This window comes from Strix uralensis, chromosome 2, assembly GCF_047716275.1.
Source record: "Strix uralensis isolate ZFMK-TIS-50842 chromosome 2, bStrUra1, whole genome shotgun sequence".
In the NCBI taxonomy this organism is placed as follows: Eukaryota; Metazoa; Chordata; class Aves; order Strigiformes; family Strigidae; genus Strix; species Strix uralensis.
The window spans coordinates 130,666,568-130,679,269 of record NC_133973.1 but is presented as its reverse complement, the minus strand read 5'-3'; the positions used below and the strand labels follow the sequence as shown (position 1 = coordinate 130,679,269).

At 41.8% G+C, this 12,702-nt stretch overlaps 2 protein-coding genes across 4 annotated transcripts in view; one reads left to right on the top strand and one right to left on the bottom strand.

The window, feature by feature from the left end:
* The first annotated feature begins 215 nt into the window (after positions 1 to 215).
* Positions 216 to 11,945, top strand: CCDC90B (coiled-coil domain containing 90B). Of its 2 annotated transcripts, XR_012627763.1 has the most exons (10): positions 216 to 400; positions 2,109 to 2,228; positions 4,835 to 4,938; positions 7,247 to 7,348; positions 8,003 to 8,044; positions 8,122 to 8,193; positions 8,277 to 8,330; positions 9,020 to 9,134; positions 10,709 to 10,858; positions 11,618 to 11,945. XR_012627763.1 is itself a non-coding variant. In XM_074860337.1 (9 exons), the coding sequence occupies exons 1-9, from the start codon at positions 298 to 300 to the stop codon at positions 10,762 to 10,764; spliced, it is 768 nt and encodes a 255-aa protein (XP_074716438.1). In that variant the 5' UTR covers positions 216 to 297; the 3' UTR covers positions 10,765 to 11,945. The 2 variants fall into 2 exon arrangements, 1 of the variants encoding a protein (XP_074716438.1); XM_074860337.1 differs by having other exon boundaries at positions 10,709 to 11,945.
* The window catches only part of ANKRD42 (ankyrin repeat domain 42), a 26,604-nt gene continuing 21,262 nt past the window's right edge, over positions 7,361 to 12,702 (bottom strand). Inside the window, exon 14 of one of the 2 annotated variants that reach the window (XM_074860332.1) lies at positions 7,361 to 7,998. The gene's annotated coding sequence lies outside the window, so the exon portion shown is untranslated. Of the gene's footprint in view, positions 7,999 to 9,445; positions 9,579 to 12,702 lie in introns of those variants that run through there. The other variant, XM_074860331.1, reaches the window with a different exon arrangement.

Below are 12,702 nucleotides of genomic sequence, written 5' to 3'. Positions count from 1 at the left end.
TCAAGCTACGAGAAACGCTTGTGGTGTGAAGCACCCACGCTGCTGGCAGCGATTTGAGCTTATAAACGGCGAGGCAGGGCCCGAGGCCGCCCGGCCAGGCCGCACATGGGCGCTGTGGCTCCTCCCCGCCGCATGGCGGCGCCGCCCGCCCGCCGGGCCCCTCCCCGCGGCCGGGCACTACGATACCCAGCATGCCCCGCGCGGCCAGAGCGGGAAGGCGGGAGGACGGCGCTTGCGCAGTGGCCATGGCGGGCGGTGGCTGGCGGCGCGCGCCGGAAGTGGCGGGCTCGTGCCGCGATGAGCGGAACCCGGCGCGGCGCCGCGCTCCTTGCCTGGGGCGGCGGCTCTCGGTCGGGCCCGCTCCCGCGCTGGGCCCTGCCGCTTCCGGTTCCTCGGAGAGGTGAGAGGCGCCGGAGGGCCGGGCGCGGCCCCTTGGGCCGCTGGGAGCCGGCGGATCAGCCGGGAGACCCTCCGCTGGGCTGCGCTGGGCGCTGCGGGCGGGGCAGGCCGGCGGCTGCCGACGGCTCCCAGCCCCGTCGGGGAACGAGGAGGGACGGCGGCAGGAGGGGGCGCAAGGCCGCCGGCTGTGGTAGGGGGTAACCTCGGGGCCTTGCGGGTTGCATGCGAGGCTGCTCAGGGCGTTTGGCGGGCAGGGCTGGTTGCCCGAGAGCGATCATGAGGACCTGTCCCTGAGGCGGTGTGGGAGGGAGCACGAAACGCCTCCTCTGGGGCTGTAGCAAGTCCGAGGCAAGGGGTGCGTTACATGGGCAAGAGGAGCTCACTTCGTAGCTTATGGGCACTGACAGAATGTTTGAGATGGGAGGAGCGATGGGAGTTAGCCGAGGGGTGCGGAAAGGCATCACAAAAATGGTGTCACATACAGTCTGTGTGAACATCGGTGACAGCGTTGGTCTGAGAGCCATGCATCGAGTTAATACAGGAATGAAGCACTAGAGAAAAGAGCAGCATATCAAGGCAGCCAGAAGCCTCATGCAGTAACATCAGCCTTTCTGAGAGAATGTCTCTGCAATATAGTTGTTCAACACAATGAAATAATCCACTAATGCATTTAGAGGGCAAAGAGCTGTGTCTTTAAAAGCCTGTCTCAGTGAAAAATGGGTGTTTAAGAGTTATTTTTAATTATTTGTATGCAGTATTCAGTGTTCATGCACTTAAATCTTTCCTTCATCTCTTTCAACTTAAATTTAGGGTAGAGATTGATTTGGATACTATGGCTGGTTTACTTATAGCCAGGTCTTTAGACTAAATGGAACGTAGCATAGAACTTGATTTATCTATTAGTGACACAGTAATTGTTTAAACAACTTCCCTGTTGTTTAAACGGTATAAAGCTTTTGAGTAAAGGTCTGGATAAGAGAACATTTTGTTAAGGCAGAGAGCCAGCAGTGCAAAAAGTTTCAGATAAGCATGGATTTAGAAGTAACAGGGCTCTTTAGATAACAAAGAATCTATCATAACAGAATCTGTAACATGCAAGACCCCACAGAGATAAGATGAAGGGAAAAATATGATTGAAGTAAAGTTGGAGAAGCAGTGAAACATCTTGTGGGAAGGCAGTCACAAAATAGAGTGGATCTTCAACTAATGCCCTTCTCCGAGGTATTAGGTGCAAACATTGTATTGCTTTGTTTCCCAGGTACTTTCCTGGACAACCAGCAAATTTATTCTGAATGTTAGATTTGCATAGCTTTCTAAAAAAATCTGCAGGTTTATCTTCACATATGGCACTCCTTGCTGGAAAGGGTAGTGATAGAAGAAAGCGTAAAAAGAATATGATTGGAAGTGATGTTTCTCAAATATTACAAAACAGTTGGTTGTGGTGGTTTTATTTTTATTGTATCCAGATGCTTGTCTGTTGCACAGTTTTCTTATAAGAATGCACTTAAGATCAATATATGAGTCCTAGTTGGTATAGATTTCCTATGGAAAAGGGATCGATGGTTTCTGACGTGTGCTGTAACCAAGCAATCAAAAGGACCCAGCTTTTTGTTGCAACATCCATACAGCTTCGCTGTGATGAAAGAAATTAAAATTAGCGTATTGCATGATAAACCAATCAAGTTTAAGGCAAATGTTGTCACTTCCAGGTTTTGCTGCCACGCTCATTAGGAAGTCATATGATGTCAGAAGAGTTGAAATCACTCCCCTGGAGCAGAGGAAGGTAACTTTTGATACCCATGCTTTAGTGAAGGATCTGGAAGCCCATGGTAAGTGATATCTGATAAATAATTTAAAGGAAAACTTTTTGTTTGAGTACTGTAACTTTGAGTGCTATCCATTTTCCCAAAGTATCAATACTTAGTGTTATAAAATGTTTTGGCAGCCTCCCAAGGAGGCATCTGACACTGTAAATAACATTACATTAATTTTACCTTACTTGTAGCTGTAGGCAAGTTTATATAGTGTCTTCCAGCCAAGGAACATAATACAGTTAACAAATGTAAAGTAACAATAACAGTTGAAGAACTGTTCCCTTGCGAAAAGGAAGCTTTAATAGAAGTTCCTTCTACTAGCCTGCTAAGTGTAACTTAAGGGTTTTTTTCTAACTATAAATATTGGCAGCAGCACAGTGCTCTGATACATTCTTAATACCTGCACTTCGATTTTGTGAGTGTGGCTGTCGGAAGCCAGATGAAAGGTCTGTCCGGGGTTCTGTGTCGAGACGGGGCAGATGTATGTGACACATCCTCTTGCACTTTCTAAGCCTTCAAGTGTTTTCGTGCTGGAGGTATTTTGGGTCAGGTATGAGTTTTAATAACCTTCGGTTATATTCACAAGCTTTTTCAGTCCCTGAACCACCACAGACTAATTAGTACCCAAAAACATCCTTTCTCATGGAGTTTCAGATATCCACTCCTTTCGTTTGTGCAGAATTTTCTTCTCCAAGGTTAATTAGATGCTGGCTCAGCTCTTTGTGGAAAGATCTCTTGTGTCACTCGTGATTATGTGAACTTCTGTCATTTTCCCCCATCATTCTTTTCCAAACAGAAGAATCCTAGCTTGTTGAATTCTTCCCTGAGCAGTAGCTTTTCCATACTTCTGATCATCCATGATGCCCTTCTGTGAATCTTTTCCACTTCTATTGCATCCTGTTTCAAAGGGATGAGAACAGAGCTTCTGGCATTCCTTGACAACTGAACATCCTGTGGATTTGAACACTGACTTAACATTGCATCTGTTTTGTTCTCTGCTCCTTTTCTTAGTAATTACGAAGGGTTTGATTTGCTTTATTGATCCCTACTAAGCACTGAGCTGATACCTTCATCAGACTAGCAACTATCTTTTAAAATCCCAAGATCTTTCTCCTAAGTGACAGTTGGAACTTTATCCAATCTGAGGTTAGGATTTTTTCCACTATTTGGGTCTAATGATAATATGTATTAGTAGTTAGAAGACTCCTAATAGTCCACTAACAATGTTTATTGTTTTCATGCACGTCAGGCTTGTCAGGCTGTAGTTCCCTACATCTCTTCTGGAACTGTTTCTAAAAACTGGCTCTGTGTTTGCCATTTTCCAGTCCTCGGGTAACTGAGGTAGTTTGTGAGACATTACTTGTCCCCAGTACTAATTCAGCTATTTCTTCTTTGAGTTTCTTTAGAGCTTGTGGGGTGAAGTCTGTCTGGTGCTGTTACACTGTGTTATTATTCAGTTTAATTTGTTCCATAACTTCTACAAATACTTCAGTACCACAGTGACTGGGCTCTACAGGTAAAACCTATATGTACCACAAAAGAGAAAGAGGCATTTAGTTTTTCTCAAACTTGCTTCAGGCAGTTTTCAAGCTCCGTTCTCTTGCTTATATTAATTTCTCCATATTTTCTAAACTTCCATGCAACAAGGACGGTTCCTGCTATAGAGGAAGAACAAAATAATGAATTGGCAAAAACCTAAGCAACCCTGAAAATTCAGAGGAACTGTAGCGATACAATCACACCTCTTAGTGGAAAGAAACTGTCATAAAGCATGCATAGCTTTTTTAGTAATGTAAACCAGTGGGGCACCTTGACAGTACCAGTATTTTAGAAGGGAGCAGTGGCATATTTCTCTACATAATTTGCCCTGAAAGCATTTTTCAATAAAAAGTTAATTGCTCCCACTTTATAAAACGGGTCAATTGGAATACAACACATCGGTGAGACTGCTGGAAATAAATCCTTAGGGCCAGAGCTCTCGGCACTGGATCAGATATGGCTAACATGACAGCTGGGGGTTTTTTTCTCACTATTCATCATACATCATCTTTCACACTTCAAAATTGCACCAGGCTGTGGAGAAAGTGTAATTTTTACCATCAGAAAGCAAAAATCCCAGTTTGAATTAATTCTGCAGGCAGAATGCAGCAGTTTTAAAATCAGTTTTGTATGTGTTCATATCTCTGCCCAATTTCAATATATGCAGACTTACCTTTTAATTTTATTATTGTATAGAATGCATGCTTTGTAGCTCCAGGGAAGTTTGGTTTTAACAGAATTTGTGAAACTTAATTACAAAGTAAAATTGTGTTGAATTATTTTTATAATGCATGTACAGTTAAACTTTGTACAGAAATTTGGTCCAGTCAGCTGCATCCATAGACTGTTTAAGTATATTAAAAGTTAATGTGCTTCAGATTTTTGCAGCACTGTCTGGGTCTTTTCTGGTTACAAGTCGCAGTGACTGGCTCCTCGCTGTCAGTTTTCAGTAACTATGTGACTTCCCGTTTGCCGCTGTAGTTGGGTACAGGACTTGAGTGTCCCACTTTATTGTGTAGCTCTTGCTCTTCATCCAGCTTTCTAATATTACCTTAACTTGTCATCCTTCAACTGTCTTCTAGGCTTTGGGAAGGAACAAGCGGAGACCATCGTATCGGCATTAATAACCCTGTCGAATGTCAGCTTAGACACAGTCTATAAGGATATGGTTACACAGGCTCAGCAGGTAAACAGTAATGTCTGGTGTACGTCTACAGCATTGTGTAACTATAGTGGCTCATATTTGCTTATTTAAAAGACAAGTGAGCAACTCTATAGTACTATAAACACTTCACTGAGATAGGTTTTCCTGAGTTTCAAGGTGGTATTAAGACTAGTAATATCTTACACCTTTCATCTCACAGGATTGTTTTCCAAATGCAGCCACAATATGTAAATGTAATGCAGAGATTGCTTCATTTGCTGCTGAAAAGCTCTGAGGTGAAACCAAACTTAACTGTGCTTTACAATGGTTGAGGGCAGAAGAGAGATCCAAGGAGGGGTTCCTGAGAGATAACAAGACCACCTAAAATACCAGGAAATTGTCAGTTTCTTTACTGAACTTCAGTAACAATGTCATCTGTTCTGAGATACGCTATATTTGTCCTATTTTCCCATTCATAAGCTAAAAGCTACTATTAAAACTATTCCATGATTTTACTCTGCATTTCAGTCCCTAAAGCTAAATCTGTAGTAAAAGCTAAGCATGGCTTGGACGTGGGCTCAAACACCATAGTCATCCAGAATGTTCAGCAGTTACTGCAGCACCTTGGCTTGATTTTGACCTGTGCCAACTCGGTCTCCCTGACATGGGCACAATTTATCTGAAAGTATAGGGCCAGGAAGTGTTCCCACCAGGCAGGGTGGACAAAGCCACCTTGAGTTAAGGTGAGGAAGAGATTTCAGCCATCTGGATGTAATCTGTGGTGTGTCACATGCCCTCGGGGACAGCACGTGGGCTCTGAATTACTTCGTTGTGTGTAAACCTGGCTGTTGGCGCTGGTCAGGTCAGCACTTCAGCCTGCACTCGGGCAAAGCATCGGGGCGTCTCCTTCGCTTAGATATTCAGGTTCGTGTTTGTGGATGTATCTGAAGACAGGGAATCAGTTAAGTAGCATGGCTGGTTTTTCTAGCAGAGGTGGTGACAAGCTTCATTTTAACAAATTGCCAAAATAAAAAGAACTTTAGTTTTTCTTGTAGGCTAGCCATCTGGGCCAGGATAATAAAGCTGTGATGCACCGTAATGGTTTTAATAATTACTCAGGAAGGCTGTGCAAGCAGAAATTATGTGCCATTCTTCTTCAGTGAGTTAATGCAATTAAGCATTCATTGCTGTTTTATTTTAACTGCTGAGCCTTACTTCCAACAGATTTTTATCTTACTGGCATATATTCTTAATAAAAGTTATCTAACGTTCTTTTCTATAAATCTCAGAAGAAGACAAGAACGTGTCTCTTTATTTTATCAAAATGGAAACCTTTCTTTTTGGAAATCGTATTATGTGTACACAAAGTCAGTATGCCCAGTATAATTTGCATGGAATTGTGTTAGGTAGAAACGCTGACTTTTATAGTGTAGTTAGTGTTGAGGCTGAATGTTTTAAGATGGGATGAGGCAAATCAGCTTTTCGGTGTAAATGCAATTGAAGTTCTCCCAGGAATTTTAAAAACTTCATTGTGTTCAGCAAAGTCATATTTCAGTGGAAGTTGGGTCAGGGCGTATTTTAACAAATTTAGTTCAGTATAGGATCTGAGAGATCCTGATGTCTTGTAGTCTGAATGAGAGCTCTTCATTTTGCTGGCTCTCAGCTTTAGAAGCAGAATCCCACAGATGTACATCATTTTCTATGCTAAATAGTAGGGTAGCTTCCTTATGCTAACTAAAGCAGTATTGCTTTTGAGATTCTAAAATAGAAAGTTTCTTCCTTTTCTTTTTTTTTTTATTCTGTAGATTATAAATACAAGTTGAATTCTGAACTTGTTAGTCCAAACACCAGGAAGACTTTTCTCAGTGCTTTTTAGCAACGTTTTGCTAGTGTCTGTCAGACTTTAATGCTGAGAGGACAGTGTGATACTCGTATCATTAAATCTTTGGCTTTTGATGACTTTGTGGGCAAGAAATGCAAATGCTTATTTAGGAACTGGATTCAAACCAATAATTAATGCTTTATAGGCTACTGAATGTTCATTGAAAATGGAAGAGAATGAAGGACTAACCTGTAGTTATTTCATTTCATAGTTACCCAGACTAATACCTCTGGCTTTTTTGCTTAAATTCAGAGTTGGTGTATTAAAGCAACAGAAAAAGCACAAACCCAAACTCTCTTGACTCTTCCAAACATATTGCAGCTATAAAATTCTGTCACTTTCTTGTTGCAGAGTCTCCCCGTTTTTGTGCTTTTGCAGACCTATAATTTCAGACCTAAAAATCTTTACTTTCTTCTACTGACCAGAAAGTGTGCAAGTTAGTCATTGACATGTTTTATTGTTTCTAAGGAAATAACTTTACAGCAGATAATGGCACATTTGGACTCCATTCGAAAAGATATGGTCATCCTGGAGAAAAGTGAATTTGCAAACTTGAGAGCAGAGAATGAGGTACTAATTATAATTTAACTACTTAATTAAAAATATTTATATATGTCGGGTTATACCTGTTGTACATTTTTGTGGAACAAAATATGAATGTAAAAGTAATTCTGGATACTTTTCTCAGAGTTGAAAGTGTTTGCAGATTACAAGTTCTGTGATCACATAAATACATTTCCCATGATAAGACTTGCTCAGTTCTTTCGTAAAGAAAAAAAAATCTACGCATTTTAAAATCATCTTCTGTAATTTTATTTAAGGGTGATTCTGGTACAGTCTTGTCACCATTAACCATACAATGCAGGGAGAGTAGTCAGCTGTTTCTTTGCAACAATTTAATTAAACTGGTGATTGAGACACATTTCTCTTTGCTTGATAGCATTTCGGTATTTTTCTGCTGTTTTTAGTCTCGGAATAACACGATTATCATTGTTACAAAATAATCCCTTTATTCTAAGGAAAATTCTCTGCAGATTATATGTGGCTATACAGATTGAACACACTAGTTAGGATATTTAATCAAGAACAAATTGATCTATTGGGAGAAAAATTAGGGAAGAGTAATTGCATGCATGCGGTGGTAACATTTACATGACTGATTAACTTGGTCAGCAATTTTCTGAATTTGTAAAACTTTTTTTTATTTTTCTCTTCTGCACCTAGAAAATGAAAATTGAATTAGATCAAGTTAAACAGCAGCTACTGGTAAGTAAACAGCAAGTACCTACGCACTTCTGTTGGGGAAAGTAAAGTTATTTTCATAATGTTTATTTGCTTTAAAGAATGAAACTGGTAAAATCCGAGCTGACAGCAAGCTAGACATAAACCTGGAAAGAAGCAGAGTCACAGATATGGTAAGCTGCTCTATGAAGATACCCTTATCAGTTCTGTGTCTTGTTTTTCGTTACTACAATTGTAATTTATCTTTTACCCACAGTTTACAGATCAGGAGAGGAAACTGATGGAAGCATCTACAGAGTTTCATAAAAAAGTAAGTGTTGAACAAAGCTCAGTTGATATTGAACAGGATACAGTTACACATTACATGTTATGTAAATCCCAAACTTTTGTGAAAGTTAGTAGACTTTTGAATGTGGTAAAGCAAAAGGCTGGGTGGTACCGCTCACGTCTGTTATACGTGTTTATTGCCTACGCCTGTGAGATGTAAACTGCAACAGGGGAGGTTTAGAATGGACATTAGGAAAAAATTTTTCACAGAAAGAGTGGTCAGACAGTGGAATAGGCTGCCCAGGGAGGTGGTGGAGTCACCATCCCTGGATGTGTTTAAGGGTCGTTTAGATGAGATGCTGGGGGATATGGTGTAGGGGAGAACTTTGTAGAGTAGGGCTGATGGTTGGACTCGATGATCCCAAGGGTCTTTTCCAACCTGAATGATTCTGTGATTTGCACTGAACACCATTCGGTGACATACTGGCATATCAGAGACAAAAGTCTGTATGATCTGAGTTTTCTCTTTCTCTTTCCAATATTCTTCCTGGATTGTATTAAATGCTATTCTTTGTCTTCTAAGTTCTCTTCCAGTTACATATTTTACTTCAGTGATAGGTTGGAAATTTGTTTCTCTTTCTTGTTGGTGGTAGCATGGTATTCTTGTTTGGCTTTGCAAAGCTGAAAGGGCTAGGGATCATTGTCAAATTATGCTGTCTTCTAATGTTTCAGGATTCAAGTACCAACAGTGTTATCTCAGAAATCAGTAATAAAATTGACACTGAAATAGCTTCCTTAAAAACGCTCATGGAATCAAATAAACTCGATACAATACGTTATTTGGCAGGTATGTGATAGGCAAGCAGGTGAGTACCAGAATTTTATTTTGGATGTATAAAATTTTATTCAAGAATATGCAAAGTGAATTCAAGAGGTCAGTCGTGTAACAGCAGACAACTGGGACTGGGGGGGATGGGACCCTCCCCAAGTGAAAGAAATGTGACAGAACACAGAAGAGGTGGAAACATGCAGACACTGCTGCACTTGGACTAGGATTGCACCCAGAACTGGGATTAGGAGGAACATGGACGTGTTTTTTTTATTTTTTTTAAAGAGTAGGAAAGAAGCCTAAATACCTTGTCTAGTCTGACAGTACCTCTTCTTGCTGCCGGGCAGCCGTTTATTTAAATTATCCTGGAAGTTTCAGATACTCAGGACTAGTCTGAGTGACCGGTTCTGCCTCCCATTCAGTCCCCCACACAGTCTCAGTGTGGCTGTACCGGTTCTTTCCCTGCCAAGCAGAACAAATCTCAGTCTGATTCAAGATTGTTATGGAGGCTCTCAAATAAACCACCAACCACCAAAAATTAAAAATTTATTATTAACAGAATGAACTAGCTCTCCGTAAATTACAGGTTCAAATGTCTGTGAGAGGAGAACAGAACAACTTTCTAGGGTTTAGTGACAACCCCAAACGCAGAACAAAGCCCCACTCCCTGGGGTTTAACAGCAACCCAAAACACTCTAACACTCACCTGACAAGTGAGAGCTCTCAACCTCGAGGACCTGCTCAGGGCAGTGTCCCGACCCAAGGCACTTCGAGGGGTTTCCTTGGGCAGCGTCCTGACCCAAGAGGAGCTGCTGCTCCAGGGGACGAGCCCAAATGGCTCCCCCAGGGGACTCCATTTATACCCAGGCCCAATCTGACCTGTAGTCAGTAGCAGCTCCCATTGGCCAAAGGCCCCAATTACCACAGAGCCCTGAGAACAAAGGCAGTCAGGAGCTGCTGCCCTTCAGCAGCCAAGAAGCTCTGCTTTCATTGGGCGGGTGCACCTGCCACAGTCTTCTCAATATATACCTAACCAGTGAAATTTTTATTGTATTGGAGCCAGATAAAAAGAGGGTAACACATTACATTTGGAAATGAGAACAAGTTCAAAGGGAAACATAATTAGCTTTATTCTAAACCGAATTGAAACAGCAGGTTAACTAATCTGAAAGACAACTCAGCAGGCTTCAGAGGTGCTGCCTAGATGTCCTGATGTTTTGTCAGATATGTGTATTGTTAGTTCATTGTCATTTTGTTCAGTGGGCAATCATTTTAATTATGTCTAATGCAAGACCTGGTACAGCTATCTCTCCTGTAATACAACTGGGTGACAATAGTAAAAGTTACTGCAGCCTGTTGTGCTTGGTATTACCCAGCGTAATGTGTCCCTGCAAACAGTTCCTCAGGCTGCTGACCCTGACCTCCCATCTCACCCACCTGGGCAGTGCTCCTGTGCAGGATATTACCTCTAAGACAACTCATTGCCTTCTAAAATTATTCTATCGTTCTTCCATCTGTTTGCAGTTAATTTCCTGTATGTAGAAGGTGATACAATTTAGCATTCAGCTAATTATTTCCTTTCTTTTCAACAGCTTCGGTATTCACTTGCTTAGCAATAGCACTGGGATTTTACAGGTTCTGGAAATAGATCTAAACGGAGTGACTGCGTCAAATACAGATGGAGAAAGGGCCGCCCAGGCAACATCAGTTCAGCGATCGTGTTTGTGCTGTAGATAACCTTGGTACCTTTTTTGATATTCTTACTGTGCACTAAAAATGTTTTTTGAATATGTAACACTAAAGATCAAAATAATTGGAGGGGAAGTAGGCAAATAGTAGTATTTCATTGTCCCCTACTGAAGACTGTATTTATTTCAAAGGACTTCTTACGATAAATCAGAAACTTTCTTAATCTGTTTCAGAATTCATTTTGTTTCCTTTTTGGAACATTCTCAGTGGAACATTCTCACTCTCAGCTCCTCTCAAAATGGAAATATTAAACATTTGATATCCCCTTGAAATGAAAATAATATTCCCAAGTTAGTATTCCCAATATGGGAATACTAATACCAGATTCCAACAGATGTACTCTGATCCAGGTAAATTAATCTTAAGTCTAGGATCTGTATTTTTGCCTTTGGTCTGTTCCTCTCTTTCCTGACTGACTGAAGCGTGGCCCTTTGGTTTTCTTATATATGTATAAACACACACTCCAAGGCCTTTACTAAAGAATCCTTGTTTTTCCTGAAAACTGGTTACCATAAATGTAAAATCTCATGTAGAACTAAAATGTCTCCATAGATTTACTTTTTTTTTTAGTATCTTTAGCAAGTTTCATAACCCCAGAGGTCAACAGAATGAGAGAACTTTGTCTTTCTAAGGGGAAATGCCTCCACTCTCAGCAACTGTGTGCAGCCCTGGGGCAGATAACAGCTTTTAACTCGTCCCTTCAAGTAGGGCAGAGTATTTCCAGTAAACCCTCACGTGTTTTCCATGCGCAGCATCTCAGTGATGCCAGTGTGGTGGTGGTCGTCACCCTCCTCCCATCTCCACGCTCCTCCAGACTGCTCTGTGATGCCGTGGGACACACCGACTCTCCTCGCTGCTGACGGTGACCCCTCCGCCTTCTGCACAGACTTTGCAACAGGAAAGTAAGAGTAGGCCCTTTGTGGGCTAAAGGGCTTGTAGGACCAATTAGTGGCAATTTGTTATTGCGGTTTTATTCTGTTTACAGTTGAACTTGCTGGTATCCTGCCAATTCTTACACTCTGTGCATTAAATTATTTATCATCTTCATTTAAGAAAATAAAATTAATTTCTTATGTTTGCTATGTGACTATCTGAGGGACTTGAATACAGATTACCAGCCTGTAAACAGGCATAGTGCCTTACGCTGGCAGGTGAGGCTGCTTTTTCTGTTGTTTCTGTGTTTGTCAAACAGGCATGGGTGTTGGCAGCCCCTTGTGTCTGTTGTAGCCGTTTCATGTACAAATCCATCTTCTGGTAAGCTATAACCATTTCTGAGGTTCTCGGAATCATAGAATCGTTTAGGTCGGAAAAGACCTTTAAGATAGCACTAAGTCCAACTGTTAACCTAACACTGCCAAGTCCACAGCTAAACCATGTCCCTCCAGGGATGGTGACTCACCCCCTTCCCTGGGCAGCCTGTTCCAATGCTTGACAATCCTTTCAGTGAAGAAATTTTTCCTACTATCCAATCTAAACCTCCCCTGGTGTAACTTGAGGCCATTTCCTCTTGTCTTATTGCTTGTTACTTGGGAGAAGAGACTGACTCCCCCTCACCTTTCAGGTAGCTGTAGAGGGCGATGAGGTCTCCCCTCAGCCTCCTTTTCTCCAGACTAAACAACCCCAGTTCCCTCAGCTGCTCCTCCTAAGACTTGTGCTCTGGACCCTTCACCAGCCTCGCTGCCCTCCTCTGGACATGGAATGACTCGGGCTGATCTTTCGCAGCATTCCTACATGAGAGTTCAGCACCAACAGTGATTTAGGAAATGGCTCATCTACTGCAGCTTCTCCCTACAAGCTGAAGGGGATACTAGAGGCTGGATTTCTCCTCTTCGGCAAG